The sequence below is a fragment of the Arachis ipaensis genome, chromosome B10 (genome assembly GCF_059453495.1).
Source record: "Arachis ipaensis isolate K30076 ecotype BB chromosome B10, ASM5945349v1, whole genome shotgun sequence".
Classification (NCBI taxonomy): domain Eukaryota; kingdom Viridiplantae; phylum Streptophyta; class Magnoliopsida; order Fabales; family Fabaceae; genus Arachis; species Arachis ipaensis.
The window spans coordinates 136,255,026-136,280,633 of record NC_142435.1 but is presented as its reverse complement, the minus strand read 5'-3'; the positions used below and the strand labels follow the sequence as shown (position 1 = coordinate 136,280,633).

Below are 25,608 nucleotides of genomic sequence, written 5' to 3'. Positions count from 1 at the left end.
TGAGTTTCTCGGATATGGTGGACTGCTATGGTTCAGAAGAGACTAACTTGATGAGAATGCTACATGAGTTAGTCAATTACGGCTGCCATTGAATGAATCGTTCATTGTTGAAGTAGATAGTAAGAAAAGTTAATTCGGAAAGAATACGCATCTCCGAAGCCTTAACTAATTATCCATCATTGCTTTTACACTAATCTGTTATCTCGTTCTTATTATTTCGTTTATGCTTTTAAACAAACAACCATCTTTTTTAATCGCCTGATTAAGATTTACAAGATAGCCATTTCTTGCTCAATCCGACAATCTTCGTGGGATCAACCCTAACTCACCTGAGGTATTACTTGGATGACCCGGTGCACTTGCTGGTTAAGTTGTGCGGAGTTTAATTTTGCGCACCAATATGTTATCACTCAACTTCATTTTCTTAAATGTGGAGTAAAATAGAACATCGGCGCTGCTTCCTGGGTCCAGCAAGACTTTCTGAACTATTAGGTCTCCTAGTTGAATAGAGATGACGACTGGGTCGTCTAAATTAAGTTCGGTTGAATTGAAATCGGACTGTTGGAACGTCATTTCAGGGAAGATGGGCAAAGTTTGATGATTGTTGTTGGTGCTTTCTACAGCGAGCATAGCTCGGTAAGTGAATTTACAAGCAGAGCTTGATGCTCCACCTCCAGTGAAGCCCCCAGATATGCAATTAATCACACCTCGGGGTTGATTGGGCTGAGCTGTATATGCTATGTCCTTATCCCGAGAAGATTGACCTGCAGAAGATAAGTCAGATTGATATGTGTTGCGCTTTTGGATGTGGCTATCGATGTATTTGTCCAGATGTCTTTGCTGAGATAAGCGCTCGAGCAAGTCTTTGGCTACAACACACTCATCAGTAATGTGCCGGTGTTTTTGATGAAAAGCACAGTACTTTGTCTTGTCCACATTATTCATATCTTGGTAGGTTCCAGCCTTTCGAGGAGGTTTTATTAGCTTTAAATTTAGTATTTCTTTGATGATCTCCTCCCTTTTGGTGTTGAACTGGGTATAAGATTCGTAACGCGGTGTCAACCAAAAAGGTTTCTTGTTGTCCCGAGTTTTATCGTCATCCTTGTTGTTTTGATTCTTCTCGGATTTTTGAGCTTGGTACAACTCTTCAATTTCCATTTGACCCTTGGTTTTCTTTCGAAACTTAGCCAAGATTTTGGGTTTGGCCACTATGATGGCTTCTTGAAACTTTTCGGGACGAAGTCCACTTTTTATAGCATGCAGATGTACCTTAGGGTGATGGTTTGAGATGCCCATAGCTACTTTGGTGAAACAGGTGACATGCTCCCTTAAACTTTCGTGCTGACCTTGCTTGATAGTGTTCAGATAGTCAGAATCATGTAGATAGATGGAAGATGCAGCGAACTAATCTTTGAATTGCTTAGCTAGCTCCTAAAAGCGTAAAATTGAACATGCAGGCAAAGATGAAAACCAATCAAGTGCAAGACCGTCTAAAAAGATAGAAAAATAATGACATAAAATAGGATCAGAAGCATCGTTCACTATCATCATAGATCGGAATTTCTTGACGTGTTTTTTTTTTTTGTTTTATCTCCCATGCCATCATAGGGAGTCAAAGTGATTAGGACCTAAAGAAAGAAGGGTTTTTGTTTCTAGACCCCACGGTGGGCACCAATTGTTTCTGTGGAGGTTGGCCGCTGCATAGCTCATCCGCCGATGAGTTTCTAGAAACTTTCCGTCGAGATGAGTTATACGTCGAAAATAAGAGAACAAGGGAGTGAATACCTGCAAAAGACACTCTGACGCTCAAGTCATTAAGTGAATAATAGGCTTTGCAATTTGCAACAATTTGAACAACATTCTTACTCTTTCAGATAATTGTTGAGTCTCCAAGTAATTTTATCATTAAACGGAGAGTAATAGCGCATTTGAACGTTTTAATATCTATTTTAATGATTGTTGTTGATAACCGATCTATAACATTTATAACAGAATTATAACATATAACCGATTTATAACAGTCATATCATTAAGTAAAAGGTGTTACGTTTTTTTATTAAATAGACAAATTTTAACTCTATTAATAATATTTTATGTGTGGTCATACTATATGACTAAGTATTTTGATCATTAAATTCAATTAAGTTAATTCAATTATTAGTGGTTATATAGGCCACATTTAAATATGTTCACCACCACTCCACAATAGCCACCACCTTTCTTTCCTTTTTTCATTGTGATTATACAAATTTATTATTGTATTTTTTTTTTCTCTTATTCTTTTTTTATTTTTTCATCTTCTACTTCAGCTTCTCCTTCTTTTTTTTTCCTCTTCCTTCTCTTTTTCTCTCTTCCTCTTTTTCTTTCTCTTTGTCTTCCTCGTGACTTCTCTCTTCTTCTTTTTCTCTACTCTTTTTCTTTTCTTTTGTTCTTCGATTCTAAATTCGAATACTCTAAATCTAAACACTCTAACTCTCTTTCATCTAAATTCAAACAAAAATAGTATTTCTTGTCAATGCAAAAGAAAAAAGAGGAAAAAAATATAAAAAATATGAAAAAAAATATAAAAATACTAACTTTTGGATGTATGATGAAAAATAAAAAAAATGAAAAAAATGAAAGAAGAAATTATTTTTTAAAATAATAGTTACAGAATATGAAATATACAATATAATCAATGGAATATTTACAAATAGTGCGATTCTAAAGACTAAAATAAAAGGGAAAAAAAATTAGAAATCGAATTTTACTGAATTCATTTTATAAGTAATAATAATAAAATTAAATCTACAAAAAAATATCTATATTATGAAGATAAAAGATACTATAAAAAGATAAATGAACATTTTTAACAATGTTATCTTTTATATATATTATTATATTATACTTTTTAATATTTTTATAAATACAAGTTAAATTTAAAAAAAAAAACTTTCTTAATTTTTAATATTTTCAAAAACATCTCTAATTTTAAAAAATTTTAAATATGAACATAATTTTTTTTTATTTACCATACACAAAACAATATTTATACAATGAAATATTTCTTCAAAAATCTTTTAAGAAAGTAAGTCTGAGCATAACCAGACTCTCAATTACAACTTAAAACGGGGTAAATATGGCTACTTTTGAATTATTTTAAATAAAACAAATTTGGTTATTATTTAAAAAAATATATAAAAAAAATATTAGATAATTATTTGAATTTATAATTTTTGGCTATCAATATTTAAAAATATAGGCTAAAATATATTGTTAGATTACTAAACTAAAAGAATTGAATTAGATATCTAAAAATAATGACTAAAAATAATAATTTTTAATGATTTTCTAATATTTTTAAAACAAAATTATAAGGGCCAATAATTTCAAGTTATATTAGCTAATATTTTTAATCACAAATTCAAAAATTTTAATCCAATAATCAATTACTATGTTTTTAGTTAGGATCATTTTAGGATGACTATATTATAGTGATTACTATGATTATAGTATTTTAAAAAGTGTGACTAAAATTAAAGTAACACTTTTTATTGTTAAACAACGCTAAAAAATGTTACTTAAAAAAAGTGTTACTTAAATATAAAAAAAATAATTTTAATTTTAATAACACTTGCATAGTCATCATAGCCACTATAATATAGTAATGTTTGAATTTACCTTTTAGTTAATATTGTTAAATACTACTAACTAACTACTAATAGAAAATAATAAAGTATACCGACCTAGTATCACTATTCTTAAACAAAAGTTTAATTATTCAATTGTTTTTTATAATTTTATTAAATTTACAATTAGATTTTTATATTTTTTTCAATTAGATCTCTATATTATTTTTAATTTAGTAATTAGGTCATTTGCATGTCAAAATTATTAAAATTATTAGAATATTTCTATAAAAAAAAATATGTAATTAAAGTTCTAATGAAGATTTAATTATGGATACTTTTAATTTGCAAAAAAATAGTCAGTTAATTATAATACTTTTTATATTAGGAAATACTTAATTACAAAATTAAAAGCAGTATAAAAACTCAAATAAAAAAATATATAGAGACCTAATTGTAAATTTGGTAAAACTATAAGGATTAATAGAGTAATTAAAAAAAACAAATTTCAATAATAATTAATAGAATAAATAGTCAAATTATTCCCTAAAAAATCACTCATTCTTTAAATTAGTCTCCAAAAATTTTTTTTTAATCAAATTCGTCTTACAAAGATTTTAAGTTAGTCATTTTAGTTCTTCTGTCACTTCCATTGCTAACGACATCAAAATTTATTGACGTGACACATTAAGTAATACCATAACGCACACCTAATAGTCTTAATAGGCGGTTAACATGATAACTTTATAAAATTAGATCAAATCAACTCCAAATTGAGGAATTTCAATGTTTCAAGTTTTTCCCTCAATTAAATTTTTATTTGATCTAATTTTATAAACTTATCATACTAATAGTCATTTAAAACTCCTATGTGTGTTGTAGTATCACTTATTGTGTCACATTAAAAAATTTTGATACTATCAACAAAGAAAATGATAGAAGAACTAAAATAATTAATTTAAATTTTTTGAAGGACAAATTCAATTAAAAAAAATTTTTAGAGACTAATTTGAAAAACGAATAATTTTTTAAAAATGAATTTAACCATTTATCCTAATTAATAAGTTTGGAAGCATAGTATCATTTCCTATTGAAGCATTGATGGTTTGTTGGGATATTTAGATTTAGTAGGGAATATTGTTTTTATTATTTTTATTATTATTATTTGAACAATGTTATATAATTAATAAATATTATTATTTTTAGTTAGCAATAATTTATATTTATATTTATAAAAATGTTGTACACAATAAATATATAATTTATATTTATATTATTAAAATTTAAAATATATAAATTAATAAAATTTATTTATTAAAAATAATTTAATATTTATATTAACCAAATAATAATAAAAAAATACTAAAAGTTGCTTAGCCTTTCTCTTATTATTATTATCAATGGTTTTTTTTTTTTAATAAGAAGAGAGGAATGTTAAGGGATCAGTAATTTTTGTGTTTTTTAACTATCAATTGGTAATTAATAGTGTTTTTAATGGTGTGAGATTATATCCAATAATAAAAAATTACTTATTTTTTTTTTATAATTAAGTGCTGGCCACAAAACACAAAAATTGCTGCTTCATAGACTTTCTGGTAAGAAGAGGTTAAGCATGAGCCTCACCAACCATCTCAAGGTGCCTCCCAAAAGCTTCGATTTTAGTGGGAAAAAGAAAAAGCCTCAGGCAGGTAAGGTAACTAACTCAGTGGCAATTATTCAAACACCCTTCATGCATTCTTGGATCCAATAATCTAGTGCATAATCTTCTTCTTCCTTCTTTGATTCTCCATTTTCTCCGTTATTACTTGATTGATTGAGATTTAAAAACAGGTTAGAGGTACTTCAATTGGTTTTCATGGAAGGGTTGGTGAGTTCTGGGATCAACCCAGTTTGCGTTTTTTGTTGCAAGAAACACCAATCTCTTTTCGTTCCTTCATCGACGCTGCATCTGAAGAAGAGGAACAACATTGCCTCTGGGATTGGTGTTGAGATCGTGAAGCATTCTTCGCCAATGGTTGTTGTAGCTGCTGCTTCGTCTGTTGGTGGAGCTAAAGTGGGCCATTTTGAGAACACTATTCCTTCCAAAGGTTACAAATAGGATCTGTCTCTGTTATGGTGATTTGTTACTAATTTGATGAAGACTATCCTTTCAGTCCATTTTTCCAGAATTAGGATCTAATATTATGAATTTATGATCATAATACTTCATATTCTCATTGGCATATTCATGTTATTTGATTTCAAGTTCTGTTATTTGAGAATTATGATTTACATAATACACAGTTAGTATGAGAATGTAGGTGTCATTGTTCAAACAAGTTTAGGTATCTCTTATGCAGGCCTTGAATTGACATTACTGCTTTCTCTAACAGTGTCAAGAAATTTGTCCATACTTATTTGAACTGTAATCACTATATGTCAATTTGAGTGTCTTTAATCATTGTGTACAAATTCTTAGCTTTAATGAATTGTGCAATCATAATAATGTGGATGGGATTCTCAAAAATTGTAGAAACTCTTGATCTTTGGAGAAAGTGTAGTGCTGTGTGCTTTGATGTCGATAGCACCGTCTGCTTGGATGAAGGTATTGACGAGCTTGCCGAGTTCTGTGGTGCTGGAAAGGCTGTTGCTGAATGGACTGCTAGGTTGGATTATTTTAGTTTAGAGTTATTTTTAAAAGATTTCATCTTTGGTTATTTTATGCTCTCTCTGAATCCATTTACTAGTCATCGTTACTTTCTGGTACATCTTTGGAACAGTGCATCCGAATAAAAGGATTCAAAGTGGTACAAAGATGTTGCAGTAACAGATAAATAGGGTATCAAGGAAGTATTTGTTTGTGATTTCTGATTTAAGTGTTAAATTTTTGCAGAGCTATGGGTGGTTCTGTTCCTTTTGAGGAAGCCTTGGCTGCTAGACTGAAATTGTTCAATCCCTCTTTATCTCAGGTTCAGAATTTTCTTGAGCAAAGGCCCCCACGGTATTACTAACTACTTTTTCTTAACCATCTTTGGCAATTATTGGATAGAACTGATTTTACATTCTTAACCAGTTAACTTCCTATATCTTGATTTGCTTTGAATAATCTTAATCATTCTTTGCCTTACAAATTGAATGAATCATTCATTTTATATGAAACATTATCGATATGCTAGTATGTAAAAGACCTTAACTCAATATCGTTTTCTTCTTCAATGCTCTGCAGTTTTTGGATAAAAAAGAATTTCATTAAGATGAGGAGTAGGCATATTTATTAACTATTAGTTTACATGTAGTTGTGCATTTGATAAATGGGTTAAACACTGAGAGAGTAGAGTATCAAGTACGTACTACCCAGTTTTCTGTGCCCATCTCAGACAGATAGATCAGGAGAAGGTGTAGGGTTAAAGACTGACGTATAATCTAGAGAAAATAGTCACTCTAACCAAGGATGGTCTTGACTATGGCAGTAACCAATCCAAGAAATGATGTATTTTTCCATCTGATGCAGTTTTAAGATATATTTGATTTTCGTGCCTCAACAGGAAATGCTGCATAGTATCTAGATTCTAGAACAAAAATAATATATATTCCTTTATGTTGAAATCATAGTTTACCATTTAATGAATGTTATTGAGTGAAAAAAAAAAAAAAAAAGAAGAAATACCATAGATTTACCCCTTGATATGACTAGCCTAAACTTTGACGAAAGATAAGGTTTTATCTGCATCACCAAAGTTCAACTGGGTATCCTCTTTTCTCCTTGTTGAAACAATTCTACTAATTAATATGCAGGCTTTCCCCTGGCATTCAAGAATTAGTCCAGAAGCTGAAGGCCAATCACATGGATGTATATTTGATATCTGGAGGCTTTCGTCAAATGATCAATGTATGGAAAATAGTAGTACTTTCATGGGTTTTCTGATCCATATTGGTTACTATAATTATATTGTGAACTTGGATAAATTTCCTTTAACTGTTGCATTTGAAAATAAAATATGAAGTATTTGAAAACTATTACTAGCATTCCATCGGAAAAAAATAAAAACTATATAACAGAGAAAAAACTAGTTCTTCCATTTAATCAGGAATTGCAAATGATATTTTTCTTTCTAAATGTTATTGTGTTTCTTATGAAGCCTGTTGCATCGATTCTCGGGATACCAAAAGAGAACATTTTTGCCAATCAACTACTTTTCGGAAGCTCTGGAGAGTTTCTGGGTTTTGATGCAAATGAACCTACTTCAAGAAGTGGCGGCAAAGCTACTGCAGTACAACAACTGAGGAAGGTTAGGCTTGCACTTGCATGTGAACTTCAATTATTTTGTTTCTTGTAAAATCTGATCAAAATATTTCATCAGGCTCATGGATACAAGGCATTAGCTATGATTGGGGATGGTGCAACTGATCTTGAGGTAAGAAAAGAAACCTTCCGTAATACTTGCTGCTTGTTTGATCAAATACTTTGTTTCTAATTATGGTTTTCATGATTAGACTCGAGAATATGTTGAATTAACTAATGTTTTTGCTTATGATAAATTGTTTCTAGTTTATATCCTTTGCAATTTCCTATTACACCAAAACAGTTGTACATTTCGCTCAAAAACCAATCGTGATGTTGAAGTGTGGATACACAAATGAACCCACCCATGCTAGTTATATTTTTGGTGAATTTCATTGAGTCATTGATGGAAAGACTTCAATTCTCCATAAACTTCTAATCTGTAAATATAAAATTGTAATGATAATATTCTCTTCCTTTTATCAGTTTGTATAGTCAAGTTTAATTCTTATTTCATATCAAATGTAATAATTTGATTTTTTTTTAATCGCGTTTAGGCTCGCAGACCAGGTGGTGCTGATTTGTTCATTTGCTATGCCGGTGTTCAACTTCGAGAAGCTGTTGCTACAAAAGCTGATTGGCTGGTTTTCAATTTTAAAGACCTCATCAATTCGCTAGAGTAACCTTTTTTTTTTTCAGCTTTTCCTTTTTGGATCCCAATCTGATAAGTGTTCCAAATTTTATAAAGGTTCTGGTAACCTTCTATGATATTAGAGCATTATAGAAGTATGAGTAAACGAACATGGTAACCTGTCTGTGGTACACCTAAATAAGTATGGTGTACCACTAGATCCAATGGTGAATATGTAAGTCTAGAGATGTGTTAACCATTGGATCTAACTAATAATCTGTTGTACTCCATACTTATTTTGGTGCACTGTAGCCGTGGCCAAGAAATATTTTTCGATCTGTATTTCTGCCAATTTCCCCCCTTGATTTAATTGTACAAATGTTCTTATCTTTATGTAATTTTTGTGCTTGAGAGCATTCAGAATTACCCTTTGGTATAGTAATGATAATACTATGATCATACATGAGTTAGTACTCAAATTAGCTCCTGGAATTTTTTCCGAGACTAAAGTTGGCCCTTGAATTGAGACAAAAATTTAAAGGATCAATTTAAGACTCTTGGCAAATTTCAGGGCAATTTGAGTGTTAACTCCATTATACATATATATTGTACGAAATAGGTATATTTTATGTCTGACAAATGCAAATTGTTTATGGAATTGTGTATGAAATTAGAGCTTTGAATTGGAATTGGGTCCATTAATTTCATTTTTTTTTTTATTTTCGGGGTAACATAGAATTGGAATTATAATTCCACATACCAATTCTATGAACTTGAAATCTGAGAATCGATTCTTAGTTCATATGATATGAGTTATGAAAAGTAGGGATACTTTGAAAACAACTGAAATTTACAACCTATGAAGCACGGACACTTCCCTATTTTGTCGCGTCCGTATGTCGGACACATTTCGAACACGACACTCATCGATACTCGTCCGATATGCGATTTTTCCTTGCATCGCCGTGTCTGGTTTTGCCTTCTTCTTCTGCGTTCCTCTTCTGTGTCACTGGTTGTGGTTCTGCGTTCCTTCAACGTCTGGTTCTATCTACTTCTTCAGCATTTCTCTTCTGCGTCACTGGTTGTCTGGTACTCTGGTTTTGCGTTCTTCTTCTGCGTTCCTCTTTTGCGTTCTTCTTCTGCGTTCCTCTTCTGGTTCTGTCTTCTTCTGCGATCCTCTTTACTCTTCAGTCTTCAGTTGTTCAGCCTTCGTCCTGCTGCCGTTGGGCGCTGCACCGCTGCTGGCTGCTGGTTGCTGCCTCATGGAGTCTTGGACTCTTGGTACATTCATGATTCATCAAAAGTCTGAAATACTGAATCATTGATTTGCTTGCTTCATTGCTTATTTTCTTCATTGTTTGATAATTGATATAGTTGGTTTGTTAATTGTGATTGAATTTGTTTTGACGATGTAATTACTAATTTGATTTCATTAATCTGATTGTTAATTGTTTATGTGTATTGACTTATTTTGAATTAGGAATTTAGGATATTATTAGTTGTGTTGGAAATTAATTTGAATGACACATGTTTGTCAGTTTTGTATTTATAATTGTATACTATACTTTTAAATTTGTATAGAATTGTGAATTATTTTTATTAATCAATTAAGTTAGGTTTATAATTTTATCCTACTAGTATTTTACTCGTAATAATATTACGAGAATATACATTTTTTAAAACTACAGTCCAAGATTTATAAAATCAAATTATTTCTACAAAAAAAATTGTAGGTTGACAAAAATCTCTGACTAAGAAGACCAAGATATTTATAAATAAAAAATCAAATAATAAGATTTTTAGTTATGATTTTTATATGAAAAAGTCTAATTTTTTATTAATAATTAATTTTAACATTCGTTATCTAAAATTTAAAATAATTTAACGTGTATACTTTTATATTTAATTAGGTGTTAAGTCTGTTGCATAAATAGAAATAATTAATTTTTATACTTGTTATTTAAAAATAATATTTTTTCTCTCTATGTATATAAAATATAATTAGATATTAGCATAAAAAAATTATATTGATAGTTATAAAATTAATTCAAAATTAATTTTTTTTTAAAACAATCGAATCTTGATTCTAACTTTTAATTATAACATTAGTATTCTCTTCAAATTATATGTAACAAATATTTGAAAGAGGAGAAATGAAAATATAGATTAGAAAGATAAGTGGTGAAAATTTAAAATTAAATAAAAAACTAAAAAAATATGTATATTATAATAATAATTTTTATTTGAATTATATTATTTTGTTAATTTTATTTTCTGTAGAACAGATCTACAGAAAGGTAGAAAAAATAGAGAATGAAAGAAAAAAGAGAGAAAGATAAAGATGAAGAATGAGAGTGAGAGTGAGAGTTTGTTAATTTTGAAAGAAAAAAATTTATTTTAATTGTAATAAAAAAATATCGGATTACATATTTTGATTTGTCAAAATTATTAATATAAAATATAAATTATATATAGAGTAAAAATGATAGAGAGAAATAGAAAAATGGAGGTAGATGAGAGAATTTAGGAAGGGAGTTTATTAATTTTGGAAAAAAATATTTTCGCTCAATTTTAATAAGAGAGTGTCATGTGACACATTTGATTATTAAATTAGATAGTAATATATGATACATAATATATGTATATTTCAATTTCAACTTCAATTTTAATATTTTAATTTTTCTTTTAATGTAATTAAAGAATGTCATGTTGCACATTTTAATTGTCAAATTAATAATTATTAGTCATTGATATTAATATTAATAATGATATATAAAATAGATAGAGTGGTTGAAGGAATAAGAGAGATAGAGAAAGGAAGACGGAGGAGGGGAGAACTCTTTAATTTTTAAGGAAAAAATTTGATTTCAATTGCAATGAGGGAGTGACATGTGGCACATTTTGGTTGTAAAATTAGTATGGAGAAGGGAAGGATTCTCTAATTTTAGAGGAAAAAATTTAATTTCAATTACAATGAGGGAGTGACATGTGGCACATTTTGGTTATAAAATTAGTAGGGAGGAGAGGAGAATTCCTTAACTTTGGAGGGAAATATTTAATTCCAATTGCAATAAGAAAGTGACATGTGGGACATTTTGGTTATAAAATTAGAAATATATAATAGATTAGTAATGGAAAAATATTACAAAAGAACGCTATCATTGAAGATTGGATCTCAAAACAATTTATCAACCTCTTCTAACAAAAGGAGGTTTTTAGAATCCGAAGTAGTCTTATAACAGATCCAGAACAACGATCAAAGATTTTAAGTTATCATCCGAATGACAGAGACAAAATTAAATGTGCATATTTGCAAAAAAGTCCTTGTCAACTAAGGTCTCATGATTTTCTGCAAATTGCTTGTGGTTCTTCTTTTTGAAGATTTAATCCTAATTAGTTTGATGGCTATGATGATGGAGAATTTTTCAAAACCACAACCCGACAAGTGCACCAAATTGTATCAAATAATACCATAGTGAGTAGGTTATCATTTTCACAAAGAATAATGGATTAAGCAACAATGATTAATTGACTATTCTAATTAGACAAATCAAAATCAGAAGAATGAAGGAATTAAACATGAACAGAGGCAAATAAAAATAGCAAATAGTGAGGGAAGACAATGATGGTGAGAATGTTAAGGTTTAAGAGAGTTCACTCCTTAGGAAAACAATCCTTGTATTCATTTATTTGAAGCATGCAGACATCAATCATGACAAATTATAAATAATCAAATTTCAATTTCTTGGCAATTCAATTTCTTTTTAATCTAATTAATCGCTAATTCCTTAGTCAATTATTTAAGAAACGAGGTGAAGCACAAATCTGATTTATAGTTTCAAATAAGATTCAAAAATAGTTCTTAGGTTGAATTATATGTCACTTATCCAAACTAGTCCTAAACAATTGAAACTTACAAGAAAAAATGATTTCCAAAAGTTTTATAATCTAAATTTTATGTCACTTATTCAAACTAGAGCAATTAAGAATCATAAAGCGTCGCACACTCTTTGAAACACTATTCTTAGTTAGATCAAAAAGTAGTGAGAAAGAGTTTTCAAACTAATTCTAATATTACTTTTTTCAAAACAATATTTAGAATCCAAAAAAGAATTAGAATGTTTTCCAACAATTCTAAATATTTAGGGATGAAGAACAAAAACTCAATTATGAAATAGATCAAAACATAAACCTCAAATAAAGAAAAATACTTAGATTAATAATCCATAAGAAAGATGAACAAAACTCTTAACCTTTTAACAAAGGGAATTAGTTACTCATGGTAGAATGAAAATAAAACTGTAAAGTGTGGTGAAGTGTAAAACGTGATATGTTATTCGTGGAGTAAGTCCTTTGACTTATTTAAAATCTAAATCTAAAATTCAAATTCAAACTAAATCAAAACAAAATCAAATCTAATCCAAATCAAATCTTTTTTTAATGACTCTTAACTAACTAGTGACCTTTATTGTAATTGAAATTCAGAACTTAATACCTTGCTTAGTTGAAATCATAAGCTTGAAAATCAATCTTGGGCTAATAAAACAAACTCTTAAAGTTGGAGAGATTAGCGAAAGATTGTGAAATCCTTAGATGATAGTTGATGACAAGTCATCTTAGCCTAGTTTCACTAGCCTTTTTCTTTTGTTTTCAATTGAATTATGCACTTTCTTGAGCCAAAAGCAAGCCAATTGGGTAGATTTTCATGTTTCCTTTGATTTAATCAACCATGTATGAATTCATGCTATTTCATGAGGTTTTATGCTATAATTGTCACATATTATGAAAGAATGAATATCTCATGATTTTGAGCATAGCTTTGATGTGTTTGTTGATTAATGATAGGTGAAGAAAGCTTGGAGAAAGGTTGATGCAAGAAGGAATGGCTAGGAGGAAGAGAGAACAAAAAGTTTGAGCAAAAGTTTGACTCAAACTTTAGCTCAAACTTTTGGATTAATTGAAAATGAACCAGGAAGCAAAAAGCTGGACCAAAAGTTAGCCTCAAACTTTTTGGCTAACTTTTGGGCAAAAGCTGGAGCAAAAGTTAGCCCCTAACTTTTTGGCTAACTTTTGGGCAAAAGTTGGAGCAAAAGTTAGCCCCTAACTTTTTGGCTAACTTTTGGCATGAAAAACACTCCCTGGATGAGCAAAAGTTTGCGCCAACGTTAGCCCCTAACTTTTTGGCTAACGTTGGCACATGAAAAACACTCCCTGGGCTAGCAAAAGTTTGCGCCAACGTTAGCCCCTAACTTTTTGGCTAACGTTGGCGCCATGAATAAGCAAGGGGAGGCCAACGTTGGAGCAAAATTTAGACCCCTAACTTTTACCCCAACGTTGGTATCAGCAAAACAAGGGTGCTGATGTGAAAAGTTGGAGCAAAAGTTAGCCCCTAACTTTTACTCCAACTTTTACTCAAGCTTTCATGATTCCAACCCGGTTCAATTCGGTTCTTCTCCAAACTCCAAGAGCAATCAACCAAGGCCTCTCTCAACCCAATTCCACCAAGAACAAAGGCCCAATTGAAGGCTTGAAGACCATTTGAAGAAAGTGTATAAATAGATTAGAATTTAAGTTTTAAGGGAGCTTCCCTTTTAGTTTTTCAGAATAGCTTTCTTTTCGGTTTGCTTAGAGCTCACTTTTACATTTCTTAGCATTGTTGTTTTAATTCAAGAGAATTTGGGAGGAGAATTGATCTCTCTTCTTCCTTGTTCTTGCCCAGCACTCTTTACTTTTCTTGTCTTGGATTTTGGGTGGAGAATTGAAGAAATTCTGTTTCAATCTCACCTTGAGATCTTGTTTAATTTTCTGCTTAATTGAATTTCAGTTTCGGTTACTTGCTTCTTCATCTACTTTCTTTGCAATTTACAATTTCCTTTGCAATTGTGCTTGTTGGATCTAGGAAGGCATTGAGATCTAGACTTGGTTTTCTAGTCTCTTGGGTCCTGAGATCCGGATTTCCCATTTCCCATTCCCTGTTTACTGTTTTCATGCTTATTTATATTTCTGTTTTAAGATCCGGTTGGATTCAAGACATCCTTTACTTCTCTGTTTGTTGTAATTTACTTTTTCTTGTTTAATTTCTGCAAATCCAACTCCCAATTCCCTTTACAATTCAAGCCATTTACATTTCTTGCACTTTAAGATTCTGCAATTTACATTTCTTGCGTTCTAAGTTTCTGCCATTTAATTTCTTGCTCTTTAAGATTCAGCACTTTAAATTCCAGTTCTCTTTAATTTCATGCAATTTACCCATTTCTTTTACTTTCTATGCAATTTAAATTCTGCAAATCACAAATCTCTCACCAAATCTTGATTCGCTTGACTAAATCAACCACTAAACTAAAATTGCTCAATCCTTCAATCCCTGTGGGATCGACCTCACTCCCGTGAGTTATTATTACTTGATGCGACCCGGTGCACTTGCCAGTTAGATTTGGGTGTTTTGGAGAAATTCGTTTTTCCACGAAAATATCCCATCAAGTTTTTGGCGCCGTTGCCGGGGATTGATTAGATTGACAATGATTAAGTGAGGTGGTGATCTAGATCTAGAATTTTTATTTTATGTACCTTTAATTTTCAATTAACCCACTAACTGTTTGAATTTTTGCTTAAGCTAACTAAAACTTCATTCTAGCAATAGATTGAAGTGTCACTGGTTTGTGTGTTTCTTATGTTCTGCTTGTATGTCAGGTACAAGAAGAAATACACCCATCTTTCATGAACAAGATGAAAGAACTCTTAGAAGATTAAGAAGAGCTGAAAGAGGGAAAAATATTGTTGGAGAAGAGGAATCAGAAGAAGAATTCCAAGATATGGAGGAACATTCAACCAATCCACCAGGTGGAGCAAACAACAACAATAACAATCCACCCCAGAGGAGAGTTCTAGCCTCCTATACTTTTGCAAATCCTAGACATTGTGGAAGTAGCATCTTAACTCCAAATGTCAATGCAAACAATTTTGAACTAAAGCCACAACTCATTACTTTGGTTCAAAACAATTGCTCTTTTAGTGGAGGACCACTTGAAGATCCGAACCAACACCTATCCACCTTCTTGAGGATTTGTAACACTGTTAAAACTAATGGTGTGCCTCCTGACAGCTACAAGCTATTGCTATTCCCATTTTCTCTCAGAGACAAGGCCACTCAATGGTTGGAATCCTTTCCAAGAGACAGCATCAACAATTGGGATGATTTGGTAACCAAGTTCCTTGCCAAATTTTACCCACCTCAAAGGATCATAAGGTTGAAGACTGAGGTACAAACATTTACACAAATGGAGGCTGAACCCATCCATGAGGCATGGGAGAGATACAAGGCTCTAATCAGAAAATGTCCTCCTGAAATGTTCACTGAGTGGGATAAGCTGCAGAATTTCTATGAGGGCCTAACATTGAAATCTCAAGAAGCTTTGGATCATTCAGCTGGAGGTTCCTTGCAACTCATGAAAACTGCAGAGGAAGCTCAAAATCTCATTGATATGGTGGCTAACAACCAATATTTCTTTGCTCATCAAAGAAACTGCCAACCATCACAAAGAAGAGGAGTAATGGAGCTAGAAGGAGTGGACTCAATCTTGGCTCAAAACAAGATGATGCAGCAGCAAATTCAACAACAATTTGAGCAAATGGCCAAGAGGATTGATAGTCTCCAAGTTGCAGCAGTTAACACTAGCCAACCATCAACCACATGGGGATAGAATGAAGAAACTCAAGAAGAACAACAACAAGAGCAAGTACAATATATGCACAACCAAGGACCAAATGAAGTGTATGGTGATACATACAATCCATCCTGGAAGAACCACCCAAACCTCAGATGGGGAGATAATCATACCCAAAACCAACAACCATGGCAGAGGAACTCAAACCAAAACAACCCAAGAAGCAACCAAAACCACAACCAGCAGCAGACTAACCAAAACCCCTACAGAAAACCTCAAAACAACTACCCCAACCCCAGCCAGTACCAATCTAATAACCAACCCACCAACCAAAATGCCTACCATCCACCACCCACATCTCATAACCCACCTCAAGTATCACCTGAAGCCCAAAGAATCACTAACTTGGAGGCCGTGATAGACAAAATATTGAAACACCAGGAAATGACAACCAAGAATCATGAAGCATCCCTGAAGAGCCTAGAGAGACAGATGGGGCAAATCTCCAAGCAGATTTCTCTTGAGAGACCCTCAAGCTCTCTGCCGAGTGACACGATTCCAAATCCGAAGGAAGAATGCAAGGCGATACAATTAAGAAATGGGAGAACATTGATGAGCAACAATGACACTACTAAGAAGCAAGTAGAGAGTAGCACAAGACCAATAGAAGAGGAACAGCCAACACACACAGAGGAAGCCAATGATGATGATGCAATGGCAAGCAAGGAAGCTTCAAAGCAAACTCAAGCAAAGGAGGAACAATCAAAAATTCCAAAAAAAGGGAATGAAGTAGTTGAAGAGCCAACCAAGAATCAAAAGCAACAAGCAGAGAAAATCTTTGTACCTCCACTGCCATATCCCCAGAGGCTCAACAAAGAAACCAAGGACCAACAATTTCATAAGTTCCTTGAGACTTTCAAAAAGCTGGAAATCAATATTCCCTTGGCTGAAGCACTTGAGCAAATGCCTCTGTATGCCAAGTTTTTGAAGGAGCTTATCAACAAGAAAAGAAATTGGCAAGAGAAGGAAACCATACTGCTCACTGAGGAATGCAGGGCTTTGATTCAAAAAGGGTTTCCCCCTAAGCTTGAAGATCCAGGGAGCTTTTTGCTACCTTGCACCATTGGGGAATTAACCATCACTAAAGCAATGTGCGATCTAGGAGCAAGTATCAACTTAATACCATCCTCCTTGGTAAAAAAGCTGCATATAGAGGAAGTTAAACCAGTACAGATATCTCTAGAGCTAGTAGATAAGTCAACAGTATACCCCAGGGGTATGATTGAAAACCTTCTGGTCAAGGTGGACAATTTCATATACCCTGCAGATTTTGTGGTTCTAGATTCAGAAGGGGATGATGGTGACTCTATTATTCTGGGAAGGCCATTCTTGGCCACTGCTAGAGCTATCATAGACATAGAGGAAGGAGAATTAACTCTTAGGATGCATGATAAGAGTGTCACTCTGAAGGTGTTATCAGAAGCACAGTTTGGTAATGAGAAGAAAAACTATATGGAACTTGACAAGGAAGAATCACAGTTAAAGGAAGAAAGCAACAAGGCGATTCACAATAACATCCCAAGGCAAAAGATTGTGCAAACTGATGAAAAAGTCCAAGAGAATATTGGAGTATTAGCCACTGAAAGGATGAAAGATCCCCAAGGTAAGCCTACGGCCAGAAAAGAAAGGTCAACGAAAGAAAGGATGAAACACAGAAACAAAACAAAAAAGGGTTGGAAGAACAGGAAGATTCCAACAGAGGGGCTTTCCAAAGGTGACAAAGTGCAACTGACATATCAACAGCTGGGAGCAAGCCAACAGACTGATGACTATTACACTGTCAGCAACATACTCTCATTAGAGCATGCTGAAATTGAACACCAGAGAACAAAGAGGAGGATCACAGTCAGGGGAGACAAGCTGAGGCACTACAATCCTCAACCACCATAAAAGAAAGCCCCAATGTCAAGCTAGTGACAATAAAAGAGCGCTCCATGGGAGGCAACCCATGATTTAAGATTTATGTCATTTTAAATTCAATAAGCTATGATCATCTGAGAATGAAATTTGTTTTCATGGACTAACTCAATGAATGCAAAAAAAAAAATTTCATATGCTAAGACTTCTAAAGTTTGGTGTGCCTTCAAGCACACCAAACCAGTGTTACAAATATTTTCACATTATATGCCTAGCATATGACCAAACACTAAGTTTGGTGTTTCTCTTCTCATGAAAATAAAAAAATCATGCATCAATGATCATACATTATCTCTTACTGAGACTTTTCAATTAAAAAGAAATCATATTCTGTGATGAAGGCATCAATTGTGATTTACTACTAGCATCTCACATTTACCCCTTAAGCAAGATACAAGTTTGGTGTTCACCAAACTTTGATGCACGGATTTAGGGACACAATTGATCCTTCATGAAAAAAAAAAGAGAGAGAAAAAGGAAAATTATGATGAAAACATTTCTTATAAACATTTGACCATGAATGACATTGGGATTTCAATTTCACTAGTTGGAGGGAGAAACACATATTTTCAACTATATGACCAAACATTAAGTTTGGTGTCCTCCAAGGAAAGTCACGGTTCAAATGGATATAAGGAATGATGATTCATATAGTGTTAATGAAAAGAAGCACTATTGCCACGGTTGGATATAGCTAATGTGTGTTGTCTTGTTGTGATGACTAGGTGGTCAAAGAACACTTTATAAAAGAGACAAGACAAAGGAAAGCATAGCATGAGGACAAAATCTCATCACATGCCTCAAAAAGAGAATCTGCCACTCCTTGAAATGATCACGGCAGAGACAATTGAAGAAGGAAGCTTTGTCTTCATTCATCTTTACATGCACACCTTTGATTCACATAGTATCTAATTGCATCCTAACCCTTCATTGTTCATTTAAATGACATACCACCTCCAAGCCATGCATGTGACCGAATCCTTGCACTCCAACCATTTAAACTTCCCTTCATCATTTCTCATCATAACAAGCTCGGCCTCAAATTTCATCTTTCTCCAAGACACACATCAAAATCTCTAACATTCTTCACACTCCCTTTAACCTCAAGAGTCTCAAACAACCAAGTGATCATGGCCTCTTCCTCAAGAACCAAACGAAGAAGAGGGAAAGATCCCATGGTGGAAGAGAGCACCCCTGAATATGACCAATGGAGATTCAAATCTCGGTACCATCAGATGCAAATTGAATGGATGAATCAGAAGAAGATATATCCAGAAATTCCACTCTTGCTGCCGGATGATGGATGCCAAGAAATGAAGGACAAAATTCGAAAGAGGAGGTGGGAGGAACTCATATCACCAATCACCCGAATCAATGCTAATATCATAAGAGAGTTCTATGCCAATGTCTCAAGGCTTGACATGAGTGAGGCCCCAACATACAATAGCTATGTGCGGGGAGTGGAAGTAGATTTTAGCTCGGATGCAATCAAGAAAGTCTTGGGACTAAAATCAGTTCGCTTTAGTGAACCGGGATACCACCAAAGGGTAAATGGTGATCCGGATTATGATGGGATTGCTAGAGATATTTGTATGGAGAACTCAGAGTGGGAAGGAGATGACAAGAATAAATACAAGTATTTGAAGAGAGTTAACCTTACCCCGGAAGCAAAGGGATGGTATGAGTTGTTGAAAAGATCAATTCTGGGCACAGTAAACACCTCAGAAGTTAACAAGAATAGAGCTATTATGTTGCATTGCATAATTGTGGGAGGAGAGGTAAAAGTTCATGAAATTCTGGCAAAGGACATTCAAAAGCTTGCTGAGAAGAATTCGGCCGGGTCTTGGTTGTACTATCCGAGTACCATTTGGAGGTTGTGTGCAAAGGCTAAAGTGCCAATGGAAGAGGAGAATCCAATGTGGTTAAGCCAAGGCATGCCTATAACCATTGAGAGAATGATGATGGCTCCCGAAGCACATCAAGGCCGAAGACCACATGGAAGAAGGGAAAGAGAGGAACCAATGGAGGGAGAAGAATTACAAGAGGAAGAAGAGCCACAAGAGGAGGATGAACAGCAGCACATTCCTCTACATAACAATCTGGACATGACTCAAATGCAGGAAGCAATTGGAAGATTATCACAACAGTACATGAGAATTCAAGAAAGGCAAGAGGAATACCATTCACTATACATGAAAAACCAACAAGCACAAGAAGAACGGGAGCTAAGAATGATGAACAAACAAAGTGAATTCGAGTCAAGATTCCTTGTGATGCAAGAAGAACATGCTTTTCAATCTCATGAATCATTTGGAAAGTTGGAACAAATGCAGGCTGAAAATTTGAGGGCTCTCAAAGAGTTCACAACACTCCAAGATGCAAGATATGAAGTCCAAGCCGACTACAACATAAATAGTCAAATCAAGCTGAACTATATTGGAGAGCATCTGCACAACATGGATCCAGCTTTTCCAACTTTTGATGAATTCTTCAAAAGGAGAAGTGAGATAGAAGTAAGCAATGTAATGAAGCTTGAAGATAGAGTAGAGGAAGCAATGAATAGAGCTAGTTTCTGGCGGGATCAACAGACAACAGACATGGACACAGGAAACACCAGCAACCAGGTGTATGAAAGAAGAAAGAAAAAGCATGACAAATAAAAGGTGGACTTGCTCCTTGTTCATCACTAAGAAAGCATGCATTGTGTCTGTTTTAAGTGGTCCTTGCATCTTTAAGTAGTTATCATAATCAATAGTGTTTGCATCATGTTTGTTTCTCCTAGAATAAGTAAGCTAGTCTATGTGTGTGCTTGTATGTTTACTTTCACTGAACAAAAAGCATGCTTTGTCCCCTGCATTTTCAATTCAATAAAAGAAATGTTTGAATGTGAAGTGAGATAGTTCTCTGTTAGATAGAAGTAAAATAAAAGTAAGTGGTGGTATGTGTGTGATTGTATAATAGCTCACCTTTAATGAATAAGAACACTAGGATGTCTCCTCTTAAGTAGAAAGTAGCTACTGTCTATGAATCTCAATCGAATAAAAATCCTTGGTTAGAAAGAAAAACAAAAAGAAAGAAAAAAGGGGAGAAAAAGAAATAGCCAAAAAGTGGCAGAACAAAAGAAAAACAAAAAGAAACAAAGCTGGACACCAATAGCTTGAACCTTAGAATATATGCCTGTGATGTCTTTGTATTAGGATCTGCTTGGATTATTAAGCTCTTTGGAGTGCATCAACACTTGATGACTTGGGTTAACTAACCCGGGATCATCAGCTGAAAGTCCACTATCAAGAGCAACCTAACTACAAGGCATTTAGTAGCCCAAAGAGGTGCTGGGCATCAATGTTCTAAGAAGGAATGTGAGCCAAGTGTCTATAGTGAATAATGTGTCAAGTATAAAGAAAAGGAAATGAACTTGCTACACATGACACTCAAATAAAGCTTATGAACAAGATAATAGCCAATGATAAAGGAATAATGAGAGGTCATAGCAGTATGTTACTTGAAGCTTGAAGGAGGCTTTCTAGGCTTAAGAGTCAATAAGAGGTGAGTGTGTACATATCCACATAAAACCCCATGAACTACCAATAACACTCTACTAGCATGAACATCCTCTTCCATTTCATTCTTTCTTCTCAATAAATCATTTCTTGCTAGGGGACAAGCAAGCTTTAAGTTTGGTGTTGTGATGACAAGTCATCTTAGCCTAGTTTCACTAGCCTTTTTCTTTTGTTTTCAATTGAATTATGCACTTTCTTGAGCCAAAAGCAAGCCAATTGGGTAGATTTTCATGTTTCCTTTGATTTAATCAACCATGTATGAATTCATGCTATTTCATGAGGTTTTATGCTATAATTGTCACATATTATGAAAGAATGAATATCTCATAATTTTGAGCATAGCTTTGATGTGTTTGGTTGATTAATGATAGGTGAAGAAAGCTTGGAGAAAGGTTGATGCAAGAAGGAATGGCTAGGAGGAAGAGAGAACAAAAAGTTTGAGCAAAAGTTTGACTCAAACTTTAGCTCAAACTTTTGGATTAATTGAAAATGAACCAGGAAGCAAAAAGCTGGACCAAAAGTTAGCCTCAAACTTTTTGGCTAACTTTTGGGCAAAAGCTGGAGCAAAAGTTAGCCCCTAACTTTTTGGCTAACTTTTGGGCAAAAGTTGGAGCAAAAGTTAGCCCCTAACTTTTTGGCTAACTTTTGGCATGAAAAACACTCCCTGGATGAGCAAAAGTTTGCGCCAACGTTAGCCCCTAACTTTTTGGCTAACGTTGGCACATGAAAAACACTCCCTGGGCTAGCAAAAGTTTGCGCCAACGTTAGCCCGTAACTTTTTGGCTATCGTTGGCGCCATGAATAAGCAAGGGGAGGCCAACGTTGGAGCAAAAGTTAGACCCCTAACTTTTACCCCAACGTTGGTATCAGCAAAACAAGGGTGCTGATGTGAAAAGTTGGAGCAAAAGTTAGCCCCTAACTTTTACTCCAACTTTTACTCAAGCTTTCATGATTCCAACCCGGTTCAATTCGGTTCTTCTCCAAACTCCAAGAGCAATCAACCAAGGCCTCTCTCAACCCAATTCCACCAAGAGCAAAGGCCCAATTGAAGGCTTGAAGACCATTTGAAGAAAGTGTATAAATAGATTAGAATTTAAGTTTTAAGGGAGCTTCCCTTTTAGTTTTTCAGAATAGCTTTCTTTTCGGTTTGCTTAGAGCTCACTTTTACATTTCTTAGCATTGTTGTTTTAATTCAAAAGAATTTGGGAGGAGAATTGATCTCTCTTCTTCCTTGTTCTTGCCCAGCACTCTTTACTTTTCTTGTCTTGGATTTTGGGTGGAGAATTGAAGAAATTCTGTTTCAATCTCACCTTGGGATCTTGTTTAATTTTCTGCTTAATTGAATTTCAGTTTCGGTTACTTGCTTCTTCATCTATTTTCTTTGCAATTTACAATTTCCTTTGCAATTGTGCTTGTTGGATCTAGGAAGGCATTGAGATCTAGACTTGGTTTTCTAGTCTCTTGGGTCCTGAGATCCGGATTTCCCATTTCCCATTCCCTGTTTACTGTTTTCATGCTTATTTATATTTCTGTTTTAAGATCCGGTTGGATTCAAGACATCCTTTACTTCTCTGTTTGTTGCAATTTACTTTTTCTTGTTTAATTTCTGCAAATCCAACTCCCAATTCCCTTTACAATTCAAGCCATTTACATTTCTTGCACTTTAAGATTCTGCAATTTACATTTCTTGCGTTCTAAGTTTCTGCCATTTAATTTCTTGCTCTTTAAGATTCAGCACTTTAAATTCCAGTTCTCTTTAATTTCATGCAATTTACCCATTTCTTTTACTTTCTATGCAATTTAAATTCTGCAAATCACAAATCTCTCAACCAAATCTTGATTCACTTGACTAAATCAACCACTAAACTAAAATTGCTCAATCCTTCAATTCCTGTGGGATCGACCTCACTCCTGTGAGTTATTATTACTTGATGCGACCCGATGCACTTGCCGGTTAGATTTGGGTGTTTTGGACAAATTCGTTTTTCCACGAAAATATCCCATCAATAGTCCAAGCTATGCGTTATACACAAGAAAAGCAAGTAGAACGCATGACTTGAGAAGTGTCCACTGGAGGTATTCCAAGCCCATGCATTATATGCATGGTGCTCAAGTATAACGCATGAAGAGAGTTGGCTACTGGAGGTTGCATCAAGCCATGCATTATACGCATAGTGCTCAAGTATATACGCATGGTGTTCAAGTATAATGCATGAAAGGAGTTGGTCACTGGAAGTTGCATCAAGCCATGCGTATAACGCATGGATGCCCAAGTATAATGCATGGTGCTTTGCTTAGTTCAAGAGCTCTTCTGTTTGCTTCCTTTATGCCTTTCTCTTTAGTGCTATGATTGTTTGCTTCTCTCCATTCTTTGTTCTTGCTAGATTTCTTCCAAAATCTTCTATAACAAAAGAATCTAAAACAACTTTAAAAAATATTGATTAAAGTACTAAAAGAGTAAAATCTCAATTAAGAATAAGAAAATCATTAACTTTATTCAAATAAATGATAAAGAAAATAACTAAAGATACTTATGTATCATATAGTAACTGGCTAGAGTATAGTATATCAAAAGATATTTTTTTTTCTTTGTTGTTATCTTATAAAACCTGAGACTGAAGGTGGTGATATTTTTGTAACTAATGACTTTTTAAATTGAAAAAAAAGGAGAGACTACAAATTCATGTTGGGATTCATGATAGTGCTCATAATCAAATTTGAAAAAAATGTGAAGCACTTATGAAGCCAAAACAACACATCAGTGCTGCTATTGAAAAAAAATATGAGCAAGATAAAAAGAATAATCAAATTCACTTGACAACCATAATTGATTGTATTAGATTTCTTTTGCGACAAAGATTGGCCTTTCGTGGTAATGATGAGATAGATGTTTCTATTAATCAAGAAAATTTTTGGAACTTCTAAACTTTCTTGCGCAACATAATGAAGAGATTGATCGTGCTTTTAAAAATGATCGTAGGAATCTTTAATTAAGAGCACCCTCAGTTCAAAAAGACATTATAAAAGCTACTGCAAGTGAAACGACAAAAATTATTGTTGATGATCTTGGAGATGAATTGTTTGTTGTTTTGGTTGATGAAACCCGCGACATTTCTATGAAGGAGCAAATGTAAGTTTGTTTAAGGTATGTGAACAAAGGAGGGCAAGTTAAAAAATATTTTCTTGGTCTTGTTCATGTTTCTAATACCAATGCTTTATCTTTAAAATTAGCATTGAAGTCATTATTAGAAACATATCATTTAAGTTTTTCAAGAGTACGTAGACAAAGATACGATGGTGCAAGTAATATGGAAGGAGAATTTAATGGTTTGAAAACGTTAATATTAAAAGAAATATCTTATGTTTTCTATGTACATTGTTTTTCCCGTCAACTTCAGTTAGCTCTTGTAATTGTTGCAAAAAAATAAGTTGAAATCGCTCTACTTTTTAATTTATTAACCAATTTGTGCAATGTTGTTGAAGTTTCGTGTAAACGAAGAGATAAGCTTCGTGATAGTCAGATGATTAAGACAATTGAAGCATTAAAAAGTGGAGAAATTTCTAGTGGACGTGGTTTGAATCAAGAAATAGCTTTAAAAAGAGTTGGAAACACTAGATGGGATTCACACTATGAAACTGTACTTAGATTAATTTCTTTGTTTCTTTTCGTGGTCAATATTCTTGAATATGTTGAGAAAGATGGAAATAATTTAGAACAAAAAGCTGAAGTATGTCATTTATTAAATGTCATTCAATCTTTTGAATTCATTTTCAACTTGTACTTGATGAAAAATATTTCGGGAGTTACTAATGAGTTATCTCAAGCGTTACAAAGGAATGATCAAGACATTGTAAATGTTATGGAGTTAGTTAAAGTGTCTAAGCAATGGTTGCAAAATATAAGAGA

The 25,608-nt window shown here is 33.4% G+C and overlaps 1 protein-coding gene across 3 annotated transcripts; it reads left to right on the top strand.

Moving 5' to 3' along the window:
- Positions 1-5,192: 5,192 nt before the first annotated feature.
- PSP (3-phosphoserine phosphatase) lies at positions 5,193-8,926 on the top strand. 3 transcript variants are annotated; one of them, XM_016326306.3, is made up of 8 exons: positions 5,193-5,301; positions 5,439-5,695; positions 6,121-6,253; positions 6,481-6,588; positions 7,383-7,476; positions 7,727-7,876; positions 7,949-8,002; positions 8,427-8,926. In XM_016326306.3, the coding sequence occupies exons 2-8, from the start codon at positions 5,464-5,466 to the stop codon at positions 8,550-8,552; spliced, it is 897 nt and encodes a 298-aa protein (XP_016181792.1). In that variant the 5' UTR covers positions 5,193-5,301; positions 5,439-5,463; the 3' UTR covers positions 8,553-8,926. The 3 variants fall into 3 exon arrangements, with proteins under 3 accessions (XP_016181792.1, XP_016181791.1, XP_088339796.1); XM_016326305.3 differs by having other exon boundaries at positions 5,201-5,296; XM_088483670.1 differs by lacking the exon at positions 5,193-5,301 and having other exon boundaries at positions 5,313-5,695.
- Positions 8,927-25,608: the final 16,682 nt, after the last annotated feature.

Excerpts from the sequence above, each read along its gene's own strand:
- PSP (XM_016326306.3), top strand. The coding sequence starts at position 5,464 with ATGGAAGGGTTGGTGAGTTCTGGGATCAACCCAGTTTGCGTTTTTTGT. Across the intron at positions 7,477-7,726 it reads GCTTTCGTCAAATGATCAAT|CCTGTTGCATCGATTCTCGG; the intron begins GTATGGAAAATA and ends TTTCTTATGAAG. Across the intron at positions 7,877-7,948 it reads CAGTACAACAACTGAGGAAG|GCTCATGGATACAAGGCATT; the intron begins GTTAGGCTTGCA and ends ATATTTCATCAG.